At 52.9% G+C, this 22,145-nt stretch overlaps 1 protein-coding gene and 1 long non-coding RNA gene across 2 annotated transcripts; one reads left to right on the forward strand and one right to left on the reverse strand.

Annotated features, from left to right (window-relative positions):
- Window positions 1–1,263: 1,263 nt before the first annotated feature.
- On the reverse strand, window positions 1,264–4,281 carry SOX11 (SRY-box transcription factor 11). Its single transcript, XM_042979813.1, has one exon. It carries the CDS (start codon window positions 4,251–4,253, stop codon window positions 2,847–2,849), a length of 1,407 nt encoding a protein of 468 aa, XP_042835747.1. The 5' UTR covers window positions 4,254–4,281; the 3' UTR covers window positions 1,264–2,846.
- A 1,220-nt stretch (window positions 4,282–5,501) lies between these two features.
- On the forward strand, window positions 5,502–6,152 carry LOC122237088. Its single transcript, XR_006215299.1, has 2 exons — window positions 5,502–5,722; window positions 5,904–6,152. It is a non-coding gene; the product is annotated as an uncharacterized LOC122237088 (long non-coding RNA).
- The last annotated feature ends 15,993 nt before the right edge of the window (window positions 6,153–22,145 follow it).

The raw sequence follows: 22,145 nt of genomic DNA on the forward strand, positions 1-22,145 counted from the left end.
CCCTCCCCCGGCGCGGCCCCCCGGGAAAAGAGGGGCGGAAGGCACGGGAGGGGGGGGGCGGGCCCGGGCGAAGAGGAGCCCAGGGAAGGGGGGAGGGAGGGGGGAGGGGGGAGGGAGGGGGGAGGAGGGGAGGGCCGCGCGAAGGGCCCGCGGCGAGCAGGGCGCGGAGCCCCAGGAGGCAGCGGGGGAAGGAGAACAACCCCGAAGCCGGGGCGCCTTCCCGGAGGCAAGTTCCGGGGCGGCCCGCGAGCCGGAGCGCGCGCGCGCGCGCGCGCGAGGGCGCGGGTACGCGGGTGCGGCGGCGCCTCCTCCCCGGTTCGCTCCCCCCCCCCCACCCCGCCCCGCGGGCCTCGGGGCACCGGCGTCCCCGCGCGTCTCCGGGGCCCGATCCCCGCGGGCTGCGCCCTCGGTGCCCCCGCCGACACCCCGGTGGCCGCGGCTCGGGTGGCGGTGGCGGTGGCAGGGTTCCCCCCCCCCCCCCCCCCCCGCCGCCCCGCCGCGCTGCCGCCCGCGCGGAGCGGCCGGGAAGAGACCGACACCGACAAGCCCTTCCGGCCCCGGGCGCCGCTCGGGGTCGGGAACGGCGGCCTCGCTCCCCACAGCATCTACCTCTGCGCACAGGCGGAGATGCAGCGTTAGGGGAGGAGGAAAAAAAAAAGAGAGAGAGAGAGAAAGAAAAATTCAAAACTGGAAACGGCCGTCCCCACCCTCCAAAGGAGATCGGCGGGGAGCAGAGCGCCCCGAGGGCGGCGGTCACCGCGACGCGCAGCCGGGACGCAGCCCGGGCGCAGAGAACGCGCACCCCCAGCGAGCGCAGGACACCGACGGCGCGCGCGGGCCCCGGGTCCTCGCCCAGCCCGCCCCGCCCCGCCCCGGCCGGGCTGGGGGTGGGAGGGGGGGGGGGAGAGTGGGAGTGGAGGCGGAGGTGAGAAAGGAAACGGACGGGGCGGGGGGCGGGAAGGGAAGGCAGAGGGAAAGAATCCTCCTCCCTGGATTTCAATCACCAGCCACCGAAGGCAGAGGAAAAAGAAACCGGCCTGCGGAGTGAGCCCTTTCCAGCCTAACCCCACTCCCAGCCGCCGCACAACAGCCTCGTCACTGAATGCGCTGCGACGACATGGACCTCCAGTTGGACTTCTATAGAGACTATTGGAGATGCGCGTTTCTATCAGTTCCAGCTGATTTATTAAAATTGTCAAGATACAGACTTCCAGCACAAAAAAAAAAAAAAACAAAAAAAAAAAACAAAAACAAAAACAGGGAACGATGTCGACAGTGCATTGAGTCTGCTTTGCCACCATTTGCTACAAAATATGCAGATGGTCTGTACTTTATTTAGATTATATTGCACAAAATGAGAAACTTTTTAAACTATGTGCCTTTTTTTTTCTTTTTTTGCTAAAAATCGAGAATCCAGTTTCAAACCTTCCATCTGGGGCCCCATCCACATATCACAGCGTATGAGATACATAAAGTCCTACTATAGTACAGTACATATACAATCTTTAGACTAAGATAACAGCTCTGAGGTCTATATCACCATTTTCAATAAATCTTTACCTACAAATATTGAACAAATCTCTACTATAGCTGTACAAAAAAAAGTTTGCTTTTTTTTTTTTTTTTAAAACCACAAGGCCTTTAGATGCAAGGATTATTTTAAAATTTTAATCCTTTTAAAACCAGGACATAACGTACCAACATACTTGCATGCTAAAAAACAGAGGAAAAAAAGAAATCAAAAGGGAAGAAGTGCCTGAAAGTCTTACTGAAAAAACACAGCAAGAATGTTCCCTTTTCACTGTACAAAAATACGCCTGAAAATATATTAATTTTTAAAAAAGACTGAGGTCTGTTATGTATCAAAAATGTTTCAATACCTTTTGTACTGAGGTCTAGGCTGTCTGGTATTCAATCAAGGAGGTATAAGGGAACAAGTTACAAAAAAAAAGTTGGCAAGTAGAAATCACATTTGTAAAACCATAAACAATTTGATCTGAAAAGTAAACTCTGATCTTAAGTCAGTTCACAGTTTTTTTTTTTTTTTTGTAAGCGTTTGTACAGTCTGCATTTTTTCAAGCTCCCTGCAGTTTTGTTAAGAATCGGATGCATAGAAGACATCAGTTTTCTCCCTCCAAAAAAATAAAATAAAATAAAAAAGTTGCAATGGTCCCTTTTTTGTTTTTGTGTTTGTTTCTCTTTTTTTAAAAAAAAATCATCAGTTCTTTAAGATCTCTTACGAAAAAAAAAAATCTCCAACCAACTCCCTAGCGTAACGGTTGTGCTGCCGAAAAGTCCTCTGCAGACGTCTTCCAGACTTCAAAGACCGACAAGCTTCAAACAGCGCCTTCCGGAGCGGGTCCTCCCTCCCCTCCCCCGCCCTGTCCCCTCCGCCTTTGTTGCAATCACGAATTTCAAGAAAAAGAAATAGTAATTACAAAACCACATTTGGGGGTGGGGGTGGAAATCACAACTCCAGACTAGGTATGCAACTACCTTGAGACACGATAAAGGAAGGGAGGGGAGCAAAAACAAAAACAAACAACCCCCCCCCAAAAAACAAACAAAAAAAAAGGGACAGGAAAAACGGTTTAAAAACTACTCATTTCACTTTAACTCCACCAAAATTTTCATCATCTTTTCCAATTTCTTTGTGTCACGACATCATATCGAGATCAGCATCTCATGTCTCCCCTCCACCCTACCGCCACCACCGACACCATCGACACCACCATCATCATCATCATCATCATCATCATCATCACCGCCACGACCACCACGACTTCCTCCCGAGGAACCCTGCTCAGCACCCGCGGAGAGAAAGAGCGAGAAGCGGGGCGCCCCTCTCAATACGTGAACACCAGGTCGGAGAAGTTCGCCTCCAGCCAGTCCCCCGCGATCATCTCGCTCAGCTCGGGCGTGCAGTAGTCGGGGAACTCGAAGTGGGAGCCCAGGCTGCCCTCGCTGAACGAATCCAAATCCTTATCCACCAGAGACAGGGACAGGTTCCCGGCCGCCGCGCCGCCCCCCAGCTGCTGCTCGCTGGCGCTGTGCGCGCTCTGGGAGAAATTCAAGCTCAGGTCGAACATCAGGTCGTCGGCGTCCTCGCCGCCGCTGCCGCTGCCGCTGCCGCCGCTGCTGGACGAGGAGGACGAGGACGTGGAGACGGAGCGCGAGGACGCGGGCGACAGCGCGGGCTGCGCGAGCGGCGGCGGGTGCTGCTTGGTGATGTTCTTGAAACTGTAGTAGAGGCGGCTGCCGCCCCCCGCGCCCGAGGCCGCGCCGGCCCGCACCTCGTCGTACAGGCTCGCGCCCTCGGGGGACTCGGCCGAGCTGCTCAGCGTGGGGCTGGCGGGCACTTTGGCGACGTTGTAGCGTCTCAGCAGCTGCGGCGGCTGCTGGCCCGGCGGCTGCAGGAGCTGCTGGTGCGGCGGCTCGTCGTCGTCCTCGTCCGCCTCCTGCTTGATCCGCAGCTGCAGCTCGTCGTCGTCCTCGTCGTCCTCGTCGTCCTCGTCCAGGAACACACACTTGACGGTCTTGCCCGCGCCCCCGCCGCCGCCGCCGCCGCCGCCGCCCGCGCCCGCGCCGCTCACGCGCAGGCTGCCGAGCACGTAGTCGTCGCCCGCGCCGCCCAGGTCCCCGGGCTGCGCCGCCTTGGCCGCCCCGGCCTTGGCGCCGCCGGCCGCGGGGGCCGCGGGGGCCTTGAGCTTGCCGCATTTCTTGCTGGAGCCCTTGGAGGTCTTGGCGCCGCCCGCGCCGCCGCCCGCGCCCCCGCCGCCGCCGCCGCCGCCGCCGCCCGCGCCCCCGCCGCCGCCGCCGCCGCCGCCGCCGCTCTTCTCGGGGCTCTGGCTGGCGCTGGGCTTGGCCGAGGGGTCCATTTTGGGCTTTTTCCGGGGCCGGTACTTGTAGTCGGGGTAGTCGGCCATGTGCTTGAGCCGCAGCCGCTCCGCCTCCCGGATGAACGGGATCTTCTCGCTGTCCTTCAGCATTTTCCACCGCTTGCCCAGCCGCTTGGAGATCTCGGCGTTGTGCATGTCCGGGGACTGCTCCATGATCTTCCTGCGCTCGATCTTGGACCACACCATGAACGCGTTCATCGGCCGCTTGATGTGGCCCGACGCCGTCTTGCACCAGTCCGGGTCGCTCTCGTCCAGGGCCACCGGGCTGCAAGCCATGAATTCGCCCTCCTCCGTGTCCAGCGCCTCCCGGGGCAGGTTGCTCTCCGCTTCCAAGCTCTCCGCCTGCTGCACCATGATCCGCCGCGGGGCTGGGCGCTCCAACCCGGGCCGCTCGGTCTCGTGCGGAGGTCCCCCTCCCCCTCTCGCCCCTCCACCTTCCCGGGCAAGTTGCAAAGTCCTCGGTACCCCGCGTCCGCGGCTCCCCCCCTCCCCCCCGCCCCCCCTTCCAGGCTGCACACAGCGGCTGCGGCGGCTGCGGCGGCGACGGCCGCCCGAGCGCGGGAAGCTGCGGCCGCGACGGGAGAGGCGGCGGCGGTCGAGGCAGCCCGGGACCCCCTCTCTCCGGCTCGTGGCTCCCGCCGCAAGCGCCGGACCCCGAGCACTCCCAGGCGCGCGCGCTCCTTCTGCAAAAAGTTGAGGGCTCTCTCCCAACTAGTTATCAGGGCGTCATATGGGTGACATCACTCTGCGCGCCAGCCAATGGCTGCTGCCCGGCTCCGCCCCTCTCCCTTTATTAACTCCTCGGCCACGCCCCCTCCGCCCCCCTCCCCCCCCCCACCGTCCGCCCTCGGGGCTGCTTTGCAAAGATGGGGGGTGGGGGAGCGGGAGGAGGGGGGAGGCACGTCTGGAAATATGTTATTTAAAAAAAAAAAAAAACCCGCGTGTGTGCACAGATGCGCCGCTTCCCGGGATGCGCGGGAGCCGCGCGCTGCACCGCGGCGAACCGGACTAGTCCGGGCCGGGCCTGGCGCCCCTTTGTGCCGGGTCCCCGGGAGGCCGGTCCGAGCGAGCCGACCGGGCGCGCTCGCCCTCCCGGGGCACACGCTCGGGCACGCGCGCAGCCGGAGCGGGCGGGTGCCGCCCGGCGCGCCCCCGGGTGGCTGCCGCTGCCTCCCGGAGCCGCGCGCGCCCGAGCCCGCCGGGGGAGCCCGCCGCGCCCCGGCCGACGGCAGGTGGCGCTTTAACACAACACCTCCCGGGCACGTGGGCTCGCTCTCTCTCTCTCTCTCTCTCTCTCTCTCTCTCCTTTTCCCTTTCTCCCTGTTTTTCTAAGGCAAAGAAATCCATATAAAGCCCGAGAGGCTGCATTCTCCCTTCCCCCTCTGCATTTGCGGTGCTTTGTCCCTTTTCTCCCCGTGTTTTCCCTCCCTCGGCGGCGACCGGAGACGCAGCGGGACCGTTTGGCCGCGCCCGGCCCGCGTGCGTCCCGCCCCAGGCGGAGGCCGGAGTAACGGTCTGCGGGGTTGGGCTGGGGCGGGGACCCGGTCCTCGCGTTCCATCTGGCCACTCCCGAGGCTGGTTCTGAACCCGGTTCCCGGGACCCGCGAGCTTCGGCACGGCCCCGCCCCCGGGCTCTCCAGCCCGCCCTGTCCCCTCCCCCCGCTCCCCACTCCTTCCCGTTCCCCCTCTTCCTCTTTGTCCCCTCCCCCTCTCTCGGTCACCAGCGCCCTCCGGAGCAGCCTCGTCCTGAACGTCTAGCGAGGAGCCAGCACGCCTTGCGGGGCCTTGGCTGTTTTAGGTAGCGACACGGACCGAGGAGAAAAGTAGGTGCACCCCAACTTCCGAGTCCAAATACGTCCCGTGTCTGTGCCCAGGTGGGGCGCACTGCTCCTAGGACTGGGAGCGTACCCGGAGAACAGGCTGGCTTATGTAAAGCGGCCCCATGGCCCGTCGGTCCCGCTGTGCTACTTGGAAACCCGTTTCTCTTTGTGTTTCTTTATTTAGTCGCTGTTACCCATCTGTGGATATTCTGCGGGGAGATTGAAAGAAAACCACTGCTTCCTATTCATTGCCTGTCGTCATCGCTGCCTTCACACCCTCCAGCGCTGGCGAGCCGGCAACTTTGAGTAATTCCCCAAGATACTGCCCAGAGTATTTCGCGAGACAAGTCAGCCTCTTAGGACTCGCACAGTGACCCCAACCCGCTGCTCCCTTTCGGGTTCCTTTCCTGCAAATGACACTGCATTGCTTGCACGTTGCAGTTTCCTGATGTCTTTAGTCACAGAAAATGGTACCATGTTTTCACATTTTTCACAGACCATCGCGCGCGCGGTTGTGTGAGTGTGTGTGAGTGTGTGTGTGTGTGTGTGTGTGTGTGCGCGCGCGCGCGCGTGCCACCATTGCAGTACCCTCCCCCACGTTATTCATCCTAAAGAAAAACACTGCGTCCAATCCTGTGATATTCAAGCCAATCGTGTGGGCAATCTATGCTCTCGAGCCATCGGAACCAGAGGAATTTACAGTCATCCACACAGGGTGACCTCAAGTCTGGAGATGTATAAAACCGAAGGCAGTGTGTGAAAATCCGTATTCACTCCCACAAGGCAAGCCCTGCCTCGTGTTCCTGTCTCTGCGCGCACACTTCCCAGCCATTTCAGCTCCTGGGAACACGACAGGAGGGTGGGTGGATGGACTGGTGAATCCTCACTGCTCCCCCCCCCAACCCACCCAACACATGATAAAGCCATACTCCGGCCAGAAGCCTCGAAAAAATTTAGCCCAGTTGCATTATTTTCGTGCAAACCATGAGGGCATCTAGCATTTCAGACTCTGAGAGAGAATGCCTTTGCAAATCTTAAGCAAATTCGGTGTTTATTTGCCTTTTTCACTTGACACCAAAAATCATGTTTAGCTTTAGAATGAGAATTAGATTAAGTACAATCAGGCTGGAAAATAATGGGTTTATTCTGGGAGTGCTCTGATCTTCTCAGAGGAAGTATAAGTTAATATTTAGTCTTTCAGATAAGAAACATAATTTCTGTTCTGAGAAAGATGGGTCACCCTCGGAGAAGAGAAAACCAGTGACTGGGATTGTTTATTAGTGCGAGCCGGGCAGCAGGGACCATGAGAGGGAAGTGCTGTGACTTGATGGGTCTTTCCATAAACACACAGTAGAGGTTGGCGGAGCAAAAGCAGGCATGGAAACTTCCACAGGAATGGACTGGAGCTAATTCCCCCCTCTGTCTTCTATAGAAAGGTCCGAATTTTCAGAAAGGATTACCTTGATTGCTATTTTGTAACACGATCTACCCACCTCCTTAATGTTAGTGAATTTAGTGAGGACTTGAAGGGAGAAAAGAAAAACTAAATAACTCTTATGTATACTTTTTCTTTCTTTTCTTCTCTCTTTTCTTTTTTTTCTTTTCTTCTCTTCCCTTTCCTTTTCTTTTCCTTTCTTTCCTTTCTCTTCTTTTTTTTTTTTTCACCCTCTCTATGGGAAGGTTTTAAAATAAGCATAACATTAAAAGAAAAGAAATGGGAACATGCCTGAGACCTGAATGCTTCTCACAGGAACAGTATTTACTCGTAAAAAATGGTTGCTTGCAGCATCAGCATCAACCAACTAGTTAAAGGAACTTGAGGCTAACAAATGGAAAATGCAGTCCTCTGTAATGATACACTTCCTGAAAGTTTAGCTTAGTAAAATGGAAATTTGTCTGCTATATTTAAAACTAGTGAATGCATATCAGGATTAGACCTCTGAATCATCTTTTCATAGCCAATATACATTTCATGTGTGTGTATCTATGGACGTCTCTGCAGTTTTCCTGCTAATATTAAACATTGTTGGGTATATAATTAACGCTCAGAGTCTTAAGATGTACATTCTATGATAGCCACAAATGACTATTTTTATCATTATTATTATTATTTTTTTTTACAAACGTATCTTTAGAAAGAAGACCTTTCATTTATAAGAACTATTATGTAAAGGGTAAGCTATTATACGAAATCGCTCAAAATCATGATAACACATTTAGAATACATGCAAAGTGTTCCTACTCCCTCTGAACAAGAAACATTTTGCTAAGCAAATAATACACTAAAAATATCACTGGGTAAATATTTGACCCGTTAAATTGAACACACCCGTTTCACAAGAGCTCTGACTACGTGCATTATCTCCATCGCTGAAATGATACCCTGCAGGACAATTCTTTCCATCTCCTCTCTCGTGACCCACTCTCCTGAAACGGGCTTCTCCCCTCACTGTTCTGCTAGCTCTCGGCATCTCTGCCTCAGACCTGAGTCCTGAGTTTGATCCCTATATCCTCTGTCTACCTGGAGTCCCCCTTGTACGTATCCTCAGACCTGGTGACGGGTGTCAGTTGAACTCCCAGACTCTCCAGACCCTGTCTTACCCTGTTGTTTTCTCATGGTGCTTTAGGGCCTTGGCATTTTAGCCTATCCATCTAGAGCTTTCTTTTCACCTGATCTTTGCATATTGATCTTTGCATATTGATCTCCTACATTGCATTTAGCCCCAGGTGCAATGCTGGAGGTGGGGGTGGGGGTGGGGGTGGGGTGTGCTTCCAGGCACCTGCTGCCCCTTCCCTCGACACATATGCTGCCAGTGACGGTCACTTCATGTTTGGTACATCAGAACATACTTTAGTTGCTACAATAATCTGTTGATATTCTCACTCGTGTATTCTCTGAATCACCCAGCCAGAGAGTACGCTTCATTAAAACACTAGCAGAAGGACATAGGGCAGGGACTCTGAAACTTATTTCTAAAACGTAATTTGACATCATGACCAGCACACAAGCTGTATGTATACAAAGCAGGAACCAAAGCGTCACAAATGAATATCTCTCCTTATCCAGTGTAATACAGGCTACTTCCTTTTCCATTTCTTTAAACCATGTTCGTTAAAATCCAAGTTCACCTATTAATGACACACTATTGAAGTTTGAGTGACGGTGGCTTGGGTGTTCTAAGACCCTGGAATATTCTGCCTTGGATTGAAAATTCCAGTTCCAGTGTCCTTCTTTCCTTTCCCTTTCCCTTTCCTTTTTGTTCCTCCCTCCCTTCCTCCCTTCCTCCCTTCCTCCCTTCCTTCCTTCCTTCCTCCCTCCCTCCCTTCCTTCTCTTGTTCTTTCCTTTCTTCCTCCTTCCCCTTCCTCCCCCTTCCTCCTTTCCTCCCTTCTTTCCTTCCTCCTTCTCCTTCCTTCCTTCCTTCCTTCCTTCCTTCTTTCCTTCCTTCCTCCCTTCGTTCTTTTGTTCTTTCCTTTCTTCCTCCTTCCCCTTCCTCCCCCTTCCTCCTTTCCTCCCTTCTTTCCTTCCTCCTTCTTCTTCCCTCCCTCCTCCCTTCCTTCCTTCCTTCCTTCCTCCCTTCCTTCTCTTGTTCTTTCCTTTCTTCCTCCCTTCCCCTTCTTCCCCCTTCCTCCTTTCCTCCCTTCTTTCCTTCCTCCTTCCCCTTCCTTCCTTCCTTCCTTCTTTCCTTCCTTCCTCCCTTCGTTCTTTTGTTCTTTCCTTTCTTCCTCCTTCCCCTTCCTCCCCCTTCCTCCTTTCCTCCCTTCTTTCCTTCCTCCTTCTTCTTCCCTCCCTCCTTCCTTCCTTCCTTCCTTCCTTCCTTCCTTCCTTCCTCCCTTCCTTCTCTTGTTCTTTCCTTTCTTCCTCCCTTCCCCTTCTTCCCCCTTCCTCCTTTCCTCCCTTCTTTCCTTCCTCCTTCCCCTTCCTTCCTTCCTTCCTTCCTTCCTTCTTTCCTTCCTTCCTCCCTTCGTTCTTTTGTTCTTTCCTTTCTTCCTCCTTCCCCTTCCTCCCCCTTCCTCCTTTCCTCCCTTCTTTCCTTCCTCCTTCTTCTTCCTTCCTTCCTTCCTTCCTTCCTTCCTTCCTTCCTTCCTGTAATTATTTTAGTGGATCTCATCATGTAGCCCTTGATTCTTAATAATAACAAAAGAATTATACAAACCTACTGCTTCCAAACTTCATGTTTTTTCTTTTTTTATTATTCGTATGAGCTAAGTATTTTCTTTTAAATAGGCTTTACTTTTTAAAGTAGTTTTAGGTCCACTGCAAAACTGAGTGAAAAGTACAGAAAATCCTCATATATGCCTGTCCCTCACACACGCACAGCCTCCCCCACTGTGGACACACCCTATGAGAGCTGTGCGTGGTTAACATTTGTGAACCTACACGGACTCATCACAATCGCCCAGAGCCCGCAGTTGACATTAGGGCTCACTCTTGGTGGTGCACACTCTATAGGTTCTGATAAATGGATGATGACACGATATGTCCATCACGATGGAATCGCACAGAATAGTTGCACCGCTCTAAATGCCATTTGCGCCTGGCATCTGGCAACCACTAATCCTTTTACTCTCTCTGCAGTTTCTTTCTTCTTGGTCTTTTCCAGAATGTCTTATAGCTTGAATCCAGCGTGTAGCCTTTTTACATTGGCTTCTTCCACTTAGAAAGAAGTATTTAAGGTTCCTCTCGGGCTTTTCATGGTTGGACAGCTCGTGCGTGTGTGTGTGTGTGTGTGTGTGTGTGTGCTGAGTAGTATCCATTGTCTGGATGGACCACAGTGTATCCACTCACCTGGTTGCTTCTAGGTTTTGGCAATTGTGAGTAAAGCTGCTGTAAACATCCATACGGAGTATTGGTGTGGACCTAAGTTTCCAAATCCTTGGGTGAATACCAACGAGCTGGAACCTGTGGCCAAAGCATATTGAACTTTGTAAGCAACCATCACACTGTCTTCCCCAGTGGCCACCCCGCTTCCCATTCCAGCAGGGATGCGGGCAGCATCCACCTTCTCACCGTCATCCCCAAGTGCTGAGAAGAACACCAGTGTCTGGGGGGAGGCCCACAGATGTTGCTGTTGTGGTGGTTCGAACCTCTGTCCGTCCAGTGCCTCCAGCAGTCCCTGGCAGGCAGTGGCCGCTCGCCAAATGTCCAGTGAATTTTCCTATTTGTTCACGCACCCCAGGGAGCTCGGCCAGTTCTCCCACCCAAGTGACCCCGGATTTCACTCGCTCCTGCTGGTTTCCGTGTGCATTTCTGCTGTCCTCAAGACTCTCAGAATTTCAGCCCCAGACCCCGAGCCGGTCTCCCAGTTACCACGCTGCAACTAGACCCTCCTCCAACATGTGGCTGGGCCCATAGGGCTCCCCAAGTTCATGTCCAATGGAGCGCTTCGCCCTCGAACAAAATCCACTCCCCTTTGCGATGCAGGCAAAGCAGGGTTCTTTTCTTTCGGCCTCTCTAGCTTTATCTCTATTGCAATCAGCAAAAACGCAAAGGAGCATTAGGGCAGCGCAGCACAGAGCGGTGGCTTTCAAACTTATTCTGACCGTGACCTGCCACACGAAACACGTCTTTACATCGTGACCCCGGGCACATTCACACTACACACGAATGAAACTGCAGCCATGCCCGGGAGAGACGCTTGTGGTTCCAGATAAAGCTGTTTCCCGTGCTCACGCTGGTCCTAGTGCCTAGGCATTTGTTAGAACTCGATGGCTTCTGCAATTTAAACAAAACTTATTTTCATTAAACTCACATTAATCAACTTCAGTCTCCACCTTTTTGTTTGTTTGTTTGTTGATGAGAAACTGCTCTAGGAAAACCATTTGACTGGACACCTGGGGATTAAAAAAAACCCTTATTCATAAAAAAGGTAAGTAATTGTTTCCTAAAAACTCAGGTCTGCCCTCCTCCCAGGCTGCCCTCTGAGCTTGCACACGGTGCTGCCTGGTCCTGCACCTGCTGTATTTTCCTGCAGCCGCCCCGTCTCGTGCCCCGGGGGATGGGCAGCCAGCGAGGTGGGCTGGCGACAGGGCTCCTGTGTGTTACGCGAACCCTTCCCCCCCCGAACAAAAGAGACACTCCAAAGATGCTGTGTGCCCGTCCTCAGGTGGCCGTGTGCAGGGAGGGGGAGGGGGGAGAAGACACCCGTCCATCCACCTCGGGACGGAGGAGGCCCCTCCCTCGGAGGCTCTGCTCCTTTTCCAGCAGTGCCTCTGTGTCACCGTCACCACTCAGGAAGAGGACGTGTGTAGTTGTGAGTGTGTGTGTCTGCAGGTTTACAGGAGTCTGAGATAAAAAGGCGTGGATCGCCAATTTTGGGAATACATCAAATCTGGTTTCTTTCCACATGGCTACCGTCCCGATGAATGGATCTTCATCTGTTCTTAGAGAAACCATCCCAGCCCAGAGCAATGGATGTGTCGTTAGTGTCGGGGATGTCCCCCCAGGCCGGGCGCCTAGGAGCTAGTGACTGTCTCGCCAGGGAGCGGCCGGTAGATCTCGGGGACGTAGTGGAAGCAACCTCAGGAGGCAGGTGCCTACGGACGGACCTGGCCGAGAAGGTGCTCGCTGGTGACGCCTGATGAGGTGCCCTCTTCCGTCGGGTGGAAGGAGGCCAGGTCCCAGCAATGCCTCTTGCACAGTGGCCTCTGCTGTGTCTCCACCTCCCCGCCTGAGCCCTGGAGAAGCGTGTCTTTCCTTATCCGATTCCTGAACTTGGGTAGCTGCTCTTGTTTTCTTCTCCAGCCCTTGTTGAACCAACCTCCCCTCATCCTCTGTCTCTGTCTCGCTCCCTCCCACTCTCTCTCAACCTCTCTCTCTCCCTCTCTCTCCCCTTGCTCCCCCTTTCTCTCTCCCTCTCTCTGCTTGTCTCCGGTGCATCTTTTTTTTTTTTTTTTTTTTTTTTAATTTTTTTTTCAACGTTTTTTATTTATTTTTGGGACAGAGAGAGACAGAGCATGAACGGGGGAGGGGCAGAGAGAGAGAGGGAGACACACAGAATTGGAAACAGGCTCCAGGCTCCGAGCCATCAGGCCAGAGCCTGACGCGGGGCTCGAACTCACAGACCGCGAGATCGTGACCTGGCTGAAGTCGGACGCTTAACCGACTGCGCCACCCAGGCGCCCCATCCAGTGCATCTTTTTGATGTTCAAGGCAGTTAAGATCTTTTTTCTCCCCCCTCGTCTTTTGCCACGAAACAGCGTTATTAGTTGCGTTATCCCCGTAGCATAGGCAGAGCTGTGTGGAGCACAGTCATTAAATTCTAGATAATCAAAGCACGGATAAGAAATAGAGTGAGCGAAAGCAAACCTGTAGAGAGGCATGGGCTTTGCACCTTTCCCTGGAGGGGGCACTCACTGATCCTGCCCATCTCTGCTTCCTGTTACACTAGCTGTCGGTTGGTGTGCGGACGTACAACCATGGACTGGGGGCAGAAGAGGGGAGCGGCTGGTAGGAGGATCCCCGTGTTTGCTCAGCTTGGAGAGACCCCTGCGCAGAGGGCTGCGTGCGGGCGCCACACTCTGGGCCGGGAAAACCCAGACTCCCCCCCTCCTGCTACACCATGAATCAGCCACCTGACTTCAGACCAATGGATAACCATTTTGGCTGCCATATTCCTCTTCTGAGTGTGAGTATTTCAGACCAAGTGGCTTCCAAGGTCACGTGGATGTTTCACAGCTTTATAGTGTTGATGTGACCCAACACATCATTTCTGCAGAAATTCTACACTAGGGGATGTTAGTTTCGTTGCATTCTCTTAAGTGAGAGAGAGAGACAGAGAGTGAGCAGGGGAGGGGCAGAGAGAGAGGGAGACCCAGAATCCGAAGCAGGCTCTGGGCTCCGAGCTGTGAGCACAGAGCCCGACGCGGGGCTCGAACTCCCAGACCGTGAGATCACGACCTGGGCCGAAGCCAGATGCTCAACCGACTGGGCCACCCGGGTGCCCAAGTTTCTTCTTTTTTAAATATGACCATTTAACTGTGACTCCAGTATTTTACGGTATGTGATGATTGTTCTTGCTCCATTTAAAAGTAGTGCATTTTCGTGGTCGAAACATGGACTGTACAGGCAGCAAATAAAGAGGTCAAAGTCCCCCACATATGCCCACGGTGACATTTTGCGGCCTCTTTTTCAGTCTCAATAACATTCTCTCAATGCACTGCAGTGTCAGCGCCATAAAGGCTCTGAGCACAGACTGTCGGCTACAACTTCACCCCCTTCTCTGTGGCGGGGGCACCTGTTCCAGGGACCCGTGAAGCACCTTCTCAGCTGCTGTTTCCCGTCACAAATGCCCATTCTGCTCAGGAGGAAGCACCCTTTCCAGCCCTCTTTCTCCGTGTCCTTCCGATGCTTGGAAACTTCTGGAACTTCTGCTCGAACAGATTCTGGCCTGCTCACTCTGCTGGGCAGACATGCCTGGCCCTCACCTCTCCAGGTGGCAGTCCCGTGCCGGTTCCCACATGCCTCAGCCCCTGCTGAGCCCCCACCCCTGCTGGGACCCCACGGCTCAGGGCTGGAGCCCTTTGTTCCCAGACAAGGTGAAGTCCAACGAGGGGCGGATAAAGGTCCTGCCCAGCAGGCCCAAGAGCAAAGAGTATCAAGCTAAAGGAGATTGGCGTCAGCCTTAAAACTGAATGGAACTGTCCCTGCTAGGGTTCCAACCATGACCCCTTTCCCCCTTCCGGTGTCTCCTCTTTGAAGCGTGGGAACCTCTGTCCTTGCCTGTCCCACCATCGTACTTCGGGAGAGGGTGACCTGTCTGGGGTCACGGGTTCACAGATGGTGAGAAACTCACCTCGAGTGTCACCCATAACTGAACTAGAGGACATCTAGACAGGACTGAGGATTGACCGATGACGCCGGGGCCGGCTAAGACTGCGGGGATGTTGGGACGGGGCACGTGAGTTTTGCACATGGAAGGACATGGATTTTTAGGAGCCAGGGAAGGGACTGCTGAAGGCTGCATTGTGTTGACCCCAAATTCACACATGGGAGTCCTAACCTGTAGTACTTCCGGATGAGACTGTACTTGGAGACGGGGCCTTTGAGAAGGTGGCTGGTCATTCGGGGGGGCTCTAATCCAATATGGCTGACGTGACACCTTTTAAGAAAGAGGAATTTGGACACAGAGACAGACACACACAGAGAGAAGACACGGGGTGCAGAGCCAAGTAGAGCGGCTGAAACAGTCTCCCTCCCGGTGATCGAAAGGACCCAACCTCTCGGCAACTCCGTCTCTGGCTGCTGGCCTCCAGGCTGAAAGAGAAGTCACTCCTGTTGTCTAAGTCAGCCCTGTTGTCTAAGTCAGTGACACATCAGCCCCAGGAAATTAAGAGAGGGGACAAGAACCATAGAGCTGGCCTCTCTTACATAGTCTTTCTGAAGAATGTCCCCCATTAGTTGATTTCTAGACTTTGATGGGCACTTGGGCAGCAGTGGATTAGGAAAGGTCTAACTGCCCGCCACGCAGCCAGACTTTCATTGCTCTGTCTGATGGTCACAGCTTGGACGTGCACGGCCACGTCAATCCCTTTTTAGCTTTGGGGTCTCGGCAAAGCTGTGAGAACCAGAAAAGGACGATTTAACTTTTCATTCAAGCCAAAGGGCATCCCTTCATCAACGTAAGTTAGTTTGGAACTGGAAACCAAGTTGTCAAGGTGATGATCTCTCGCCTTCCGCCCCCCAGCCCGAGCGCTATGGGAAGGGAAATCCCGTGGAGGGACAGCACTCTGGGTATGCGTGGACACAACGGTTTTTAACCATGTTTCCTGACCACGCTGCGCACGGTGGGCAGAACTGTTGAGGCGTCGGTACACCCCCTCTGGCACTTGGAGATGCCACTAGAGTAGCCCTTTTTGCATGCACCCCCACCCCCGATTTCCCGGATCCCCCTGCCCGGTGACAGTGAGTTCTGGAAAGCAGGATGAGTCTGCTTGTTTCGCCGCATGCAGGCTGGCCTCTGGGAGATTCTAGGGGGCCCGAGTCTATGAGAAAGGAAGTTCTTCTGGGTTATTTATAAAGACTTGTTTCAGCGCTAGCCCTCCACGATACAATGAAGTTCCTCTAGCCGGTGTCCCTGGCGTATTTCGGAGGCAAGAATGGCTGACAAGTACAAGAAAATTAACGTGGATTTTAGCTTATGGGTGTCCCGCTCGTCGTGGCGCAGGCAGAATGAGAAACACAGTGTCAGGACCGAAAGAGAAGACTCTCCCCCCGGGGCCGTGAGTTCTCCTAAAGGCGGAGGGTGTCCCTCTTTCACTGCATATTCCTCCAAGTCAACAAGGTACCATGGCACCTAGTAGGGCGTAGACGTGCAAATGAACGAGCAAATGAACAAATAAGGAACAAGACCAGAGGTCAAGGTCACTCTGAGAGAGTGGCCAGAGACGGAAAAAGAAAATTCAAGAGCAAGAAAGAGGACACACGGTCCCCCTTGGCCAGCTCACTGCTCCGTTTCTGCCTCCTGCGGTGACCTCGCTCCCAGCAACGCAGTTTGCTGCTTTCAATATCTTACCCATATTTTAGGGAGTTCACTCTTACCGTTATTTTCTTTTTTTCTCTTGCATGAGTCTATAGGGATTGTCCTGGAGCAAAAGGCAGTGCAGAACAGAGTGTATTGTGTTCAGACGCATTCTTTCTCCCTGTTCCTCCTGCATTTCCCCCCAAAAGAACTCCTCTGGCACTTCGATTCTCGGTCCCTTTCTCCTTCACCAACGACACAAGATTCGGGGGCGCTCGAAATCTGTAAAGTTCTACACAAAACGTATCCGCTACCACATGCTCTTCTAAATCTGAGGGTTTCTTAGACCTCCAAAGTGGGTAAATTGAGGACATCTCAAAGGAAGCATCCGTCGTCATACGTAACAGGTAGGCATCCCCAGGGTGAGTCTATAAAGCGGTGGGTGAACGCAGTAGGGAAGTGTCCGTGCCCGTCATCCTCCCCACAGCGTGCTCCAAGGATCCAGGGAACAAATCCACCCTTGATCTGATTCAGGGTGGAATTCTTATCTTCGAGAGGCCATAGTGATAATTTCACAGGTTTAAAATGGCTTCATATCCGCCCCCCAAGCTAGGTGCGTGTGTGTGTGTGTGTGTGTGTGTGTGTGTGTGTGTTTCCTTCCTTCAGATCTCTCTTTTTTCTGGGAGCAATGACAAGTGCATCCGTGCATATTTAGCACTTTTTTTTCCCAGGACCTAACTCTGCCGTTCCTAATACTGGATGCCTTGCCTCTAGTTACCTTCTTGTAAGCAGAGAGCAAAGAGAAACGTACATTTTCTGGGGGAATAATGACAGCATGAGTGAACTATTGGTGTGTGTGCTTTTGGTCCTAACAGCGAAGAATAGGATCTGAGGCACAAAAGGAAAGATATTTATAGTATTTCCTGGTCATGCGTTTACTTGCTCAGCTACCGCGGCTGTAGCTTGTGTATTGTGTTCATGTTAATTCCAGCAGGGCTATATAGCATCCTATTATGCCCTGTACAAAAATGATTAGCTGCTCTATATGACACATTCAAGTACTTGGGAGGTATAAAAACTCCTACTCCACTGACATCAATCGCGTGTAAATTTGCTCCTATTTTCCAGAAGCGAAAGACGAGAATCAGGTGGCCGCCCCTCCCCCCCACGCCATCCGCCTGAAATCCAAAGACAATGTGCGGCATCCAGATCGCTTAGAGGGCGCGGCCACTGCTTTTCTGGGTGCGACACCAACATCCCCGACACACTCCGATGTATACTGAGTGTGCGCTGAGAGTACTTAGCACACACAATTCTGCCTGAGGGGCTCTGGCTTTACGGCTTGGAATCTCCGCTCATTAAATTGGTAAACTTACTCTGTAAGAGCCACAGTTCTGTCTTTGGGAAAATGGCTGAGTAGGTCCCACCTATGTCCCTGAAGTTACCAGGCGGTTGAGAAGTACTTTACGAAGCTCCCGTAGGATTGTACAAAAATGGGCCAAGGCGCTTTGGGAATCGAGGTGGAACACAGGAAAGAAGGCGTTTTAGCCGTCTCTTCCAGAGATGTGATGATTTTGCCTTCCTAAGGTAGGAAGTCTTTGCCTGAATGTTTTCTGGATAGAGGAGGTGGAAAGGAGAGAAAGCAATATTTAGATCCAGCCTGCTAGGATGACTTAGAGCTTTCTCGATAGGTTAGGGACCTCGCTGAAAGGCGACATGAAACTTTGACAGCACGGAATCCAGAAGCAATTGCTGCAAAGTCGGGAGGTCCTTGTGAAGCTGGGGGCGGCAGGAACAATATTGACAAGGTCGACCAGGCTGTAGTTCAATGGTAATGCATGCTGCCTAGGCCATGCCAGCTTGGCTCTTCCTGGTTTTCGTGCTATTTATGAAATTTTACAATTTCAGCTCTATTGGGAATTGACAGACCATAGGGGATCATCACTAAGTAATAAATACGGTAAATTATAGAACACCTCATTGAGGATTGATTCTGTTACTCAGGACCTGTGATATCTTCCACCTTCAACTAAACTTGGAGTCTGGAAAGAAACACTACGAGGCCAAACTTCAGACGACCCACATCTCAGAAAAAGGTAATTCTCTCGTCTTCATCCAGACAGAAGCTGAGAGGGTCTTTTCACAAGTGACGATAGCAGAGGGCTCCATCGGGATATCTGATTTAACATTTTCTTTCTGTCCATCAAACTGAGCATGACCACACCCAACTAAAGCTCATGACTTGAGATCAGATACTCAGTCAGCTCTTGGATGAACTGCTGTATGTTTATACCTGGGGAGCCCATAGCCGTGATGAGCCATGATGAAGTCACAATTTGTGCTTAAAAGACGTGGTCCCTACCAATTTTTTAATGCCATTAGGAGCCAATCTCATTTGGGATGACTTCATCCTTGCTGATGACACTCTGATCAAAATTGGGGGGGGGGTGGAATTTGCTCAAGAAACAGAATTTTCTGTTTATTTTAGCTACCGAGAGAACATTCCACAGCAAACAAGCAAAGAGAACAATTTTTCTCTTTAGTATATTACGAACAGATCGTCTCCCATCACTACGTGTCTCCGTATTTTCTTTTAGGGGGTATCAATATCCGTCAGCCATTCATGTGTACATGTCTATATGTTTAATAAGTATTTATTAAGCTCCAACTCTATCCCAACCACCACGATCAGGTCATTAACGAAGAGCACACCTTCTATGGAAGCCGGGCGTGTCTTTGATGAGTGCAGGTAACGTGCCTTGTGTTTGAGCGCTGGGGATACAGAGGGCAAGTAGAGATGCTTGTCCTCGCGAAGCTTGTGGTCCTGTGGGGAGGAACAGACCCACGCAGGATTTAGTACCATGGGTTCCACGAGGAGATGGCTCATAGAAATAAATACTGTAAAGTCGTTTGCGAATAACTTCCTTCTAAGAATCACAGAATATCTTCCTCCGTGGCCAGCTCAGTTTGAAAGGGTTTATGCCCGGTGCACTCTCTCTCTTCTGGGAATATGGAGGTTGGTAAGGGGTGGGGGGGCAGTCTGTTTGAAGGAACACAGACAACGATGCGTAATTCCAGGAGCTTTTTGTCCTTAACATCTCTCCTGACGTTCTGCGTCCAAGGATCACCAAATGTGCACCAGGAGCGAAGTACCATTGTGGTCTTTTACTGGCGGGGGACCTTGGGAAGGTCCCATAACTGCGTTGAGACTGTTTCCTTGTCCGTACACAGAAGTGAAGAAATCTTCGTGCCCAGACTCATTTATAGACGCACAGTGCTGTTATAAAGTAGGTGACATAGGAAATGCGGGGACTATGTGGTCCTTAATTCTCAAAGGACCTTTACTTATGCTAAACTATGCCCTTAGCATGCATATGTTTGTATGTTTTTTAAGTGGGCTTTACGAGAACTAAAATCTATGCTGGAAGGTGTGTGTGTGTGTGTGTGTGTGTGTGTGTGTGTGTGTAGCACGTGCAGACTTGATGTTGAGTACTTCTCTTTCTGGAAGTTTTCACGGAAACGTCCCAGTGGGACGCAACAGCGTTGTCCAGAGACCCCCTGAGGCAGGACAGTGGAGAAGGCTGTGGGACTGAGGACAAGGACAGGAGTGCTGTTGTGTCACTCCAGTCACCGGACAGACAGTCTGGAACCATCACGTTCACCTTCCAACTTTTTTTTTAACGCTTATTTTTGTTTTGAGAGAGAGAGAGAGAAAGAGAGAGAGAGGGAGGGAGACAGAGTGTGAGTGGGGAGGGGCAGAAAGAGGGAGACACAGAATCTGAAACAGGCTCCAGGCTCCGAGCTGTCAGCACAGAGCCCGATGTGGGGCCAGAACCCACGGACTGTGAGATCATGAGCTGAGCCGAGGTCAGATGCTTAACCGACTGAGCCACCCGGGCGCCCCTTAAAATATATTTTTTTAATTTTTTAAATGTTCATTTATTTTTGAGAGAGACAGAGACAGAATGTGAGTGGGTTAGGGGCAGAGGGAGAGGGAGACACAGAATCCGAAGCAGGATCCCGGCTCCGAGCTGTCGGCACAGAGCCTGTTGCGGGGCTCGAACTCACGAGCCGTGAGATCATGAGCTGAGCCGAAGTCAGATGCTTAACCGACTGAGCCACCCGGGCGCCCCTCACCTTCCAACTTTTGTGCTACTTTTGTGGTGACGTCCATCTGTCCGTCCATCCACGGTCCTCACTCCGCGGGCACCACACACACACCTCCAGGTTCATCTTCAAATTCGCCACTCACTCTTCGCGGGGCTTTGACTGGCTCCCTGATCTCGATAAATTATGCAAAATGTCTTTTTCTGGCTTTTGAGGGTCTTTTTTCAATATGAGCCTTGCTTTAAAGGCTTAGGCTTGTCAGCATATGGGTGTCCGTGTGACATTAAATCTCAGGCAGGTGTTTCCTGAGAACTGGCCGCCTGCAGGTTCTCGGACGAGGGGAGGCCTGGCCTGTTGGCTTGGGGAGAATGACGGGGGAAGCTACTGAGCTTGAAACTCAAGTGGTATCTCCAGGGGGCATGCAACGTATATTTAATGCTTGGACAACTCTGGATGATAGAGACAGAGCTAGAGATAGAGATATACAGCAAAACCTTGCACTGCGAGGAACTTGTCCTGAGAGCGTTCTGCAAGACGAACAAACATTTCTAATCAATTTTGACTCGATAAACGAGCCGTGTCTTGCAACACGAGTAGTGCGTGATGTCGAATGTCACGAGATTGCAACTGAGCCAAAGGATCTTGGAATTCGCTTTGATATACGAGTGCTTTGGATTACAAGCAGATTTTTGGAACCAGTTATGCTCACAAACCAGGACTTTACTCCGTGTGTGTGTGTGCGTGCGTGCACACACATACACACACACATAAATTTCAGGGTCATGATCCAGTGCCGGGTGAGAAGACGGTGAATTGCGCACTATTCAACATGGCGGGTGCGTCCGTGTAGGTCTATAAGTCGCCCACCACTGCGAGCTACGACTCAAGTATACATCCTCATGCTAATCCCACATGTCATTCTGGATGACTCATTTTGGAGTGAAGGGCTTTGGAAAATCACGGGAATTCCGGTGGCTTCATGGAACACAGGAAAAGAGGCATCCAAGTGGGACCCTCACCCAAATGAGGAAACTGGGTTTTTTAATAGCTCTTAAAAAAAAAAAAAAAAAACCCTAAAAGACAACCATGTTCTCTATCTTCTGTAAAGGAAAACAGATTCTATTTCAGCTTAACTGTTAGTCGTGTTGGTTTTAAATGGAGGGCACGGTGACTCTGGGGACGACACGCGTTGCGGCCACCTCCCTGCGGGAGCCTCTGCTTTTTGCCTGGCCGTCCCCACAACTCAGAATCCGGCTCCAGCCTGGGCAGCGATTATCCCCCTCGGTATTCATGCCCTTCCCCTCCCCCCGCCCCAGCCGCCCTGCAGACAAGCGCCTCTCCCCTCCTCCCCAGCCACCTGCCCGAACCTCGGCTCTCCAGAGACACCCCCACCCTTCCTGAGTGTGCCAGCTGCCTCCTCCCCAGACTCCCCAAGGGACGCCTTCCCCTGCGGCCTCTGGCACCCTGGTGCCACCCTCCTGCCCCGAGGCACCGGAGCCCCGCGCCTCCCTGGCAGCCGCGTTGGGGCGGGCAGGTGTTCAGCCACAGGAGCTGCGGGGGCAGGTGGCGAGAGGCCAGGTGCTTCGTGCGCCCTGGCGCCTCTGGATGCAGAAGGAGCCAGCAGGGAGAGACAGCGAATGGCACAGAGCTGGCCTCCGGCCAGGGCTCCCGTGGACCCTGACGCAGCACGCACGGAGGGCCCCCGCGCGCCGTCACAGATGCCCCTCCTGGCCACCCGTGGCTGTTTACCACGGAGGGTGGGCGGGGCCCAAGTGCCCACACACCTGCCTCCCCACTCACAGCTTGCGGCTCCTGCCCGCTCGTTCTCGCCAGGCTGTGCTCTTGCTACTAAAATCTGACC

The sequence above is a fragment of the Panthera tigris genome, chromosome A3 (assembly GCF_018350195.1).
Source record: "Panthera tigris isolate Pti1 chromosome A3, P.tigris_Pti1_mat1.1, whole genome shotgun sequence".
NCBI classification, from domain to species: Eukaryota; Metazoa; Chordata; class Mammalia; order Carnivora; family Felidae; genus Panthera; species Panthera tigris.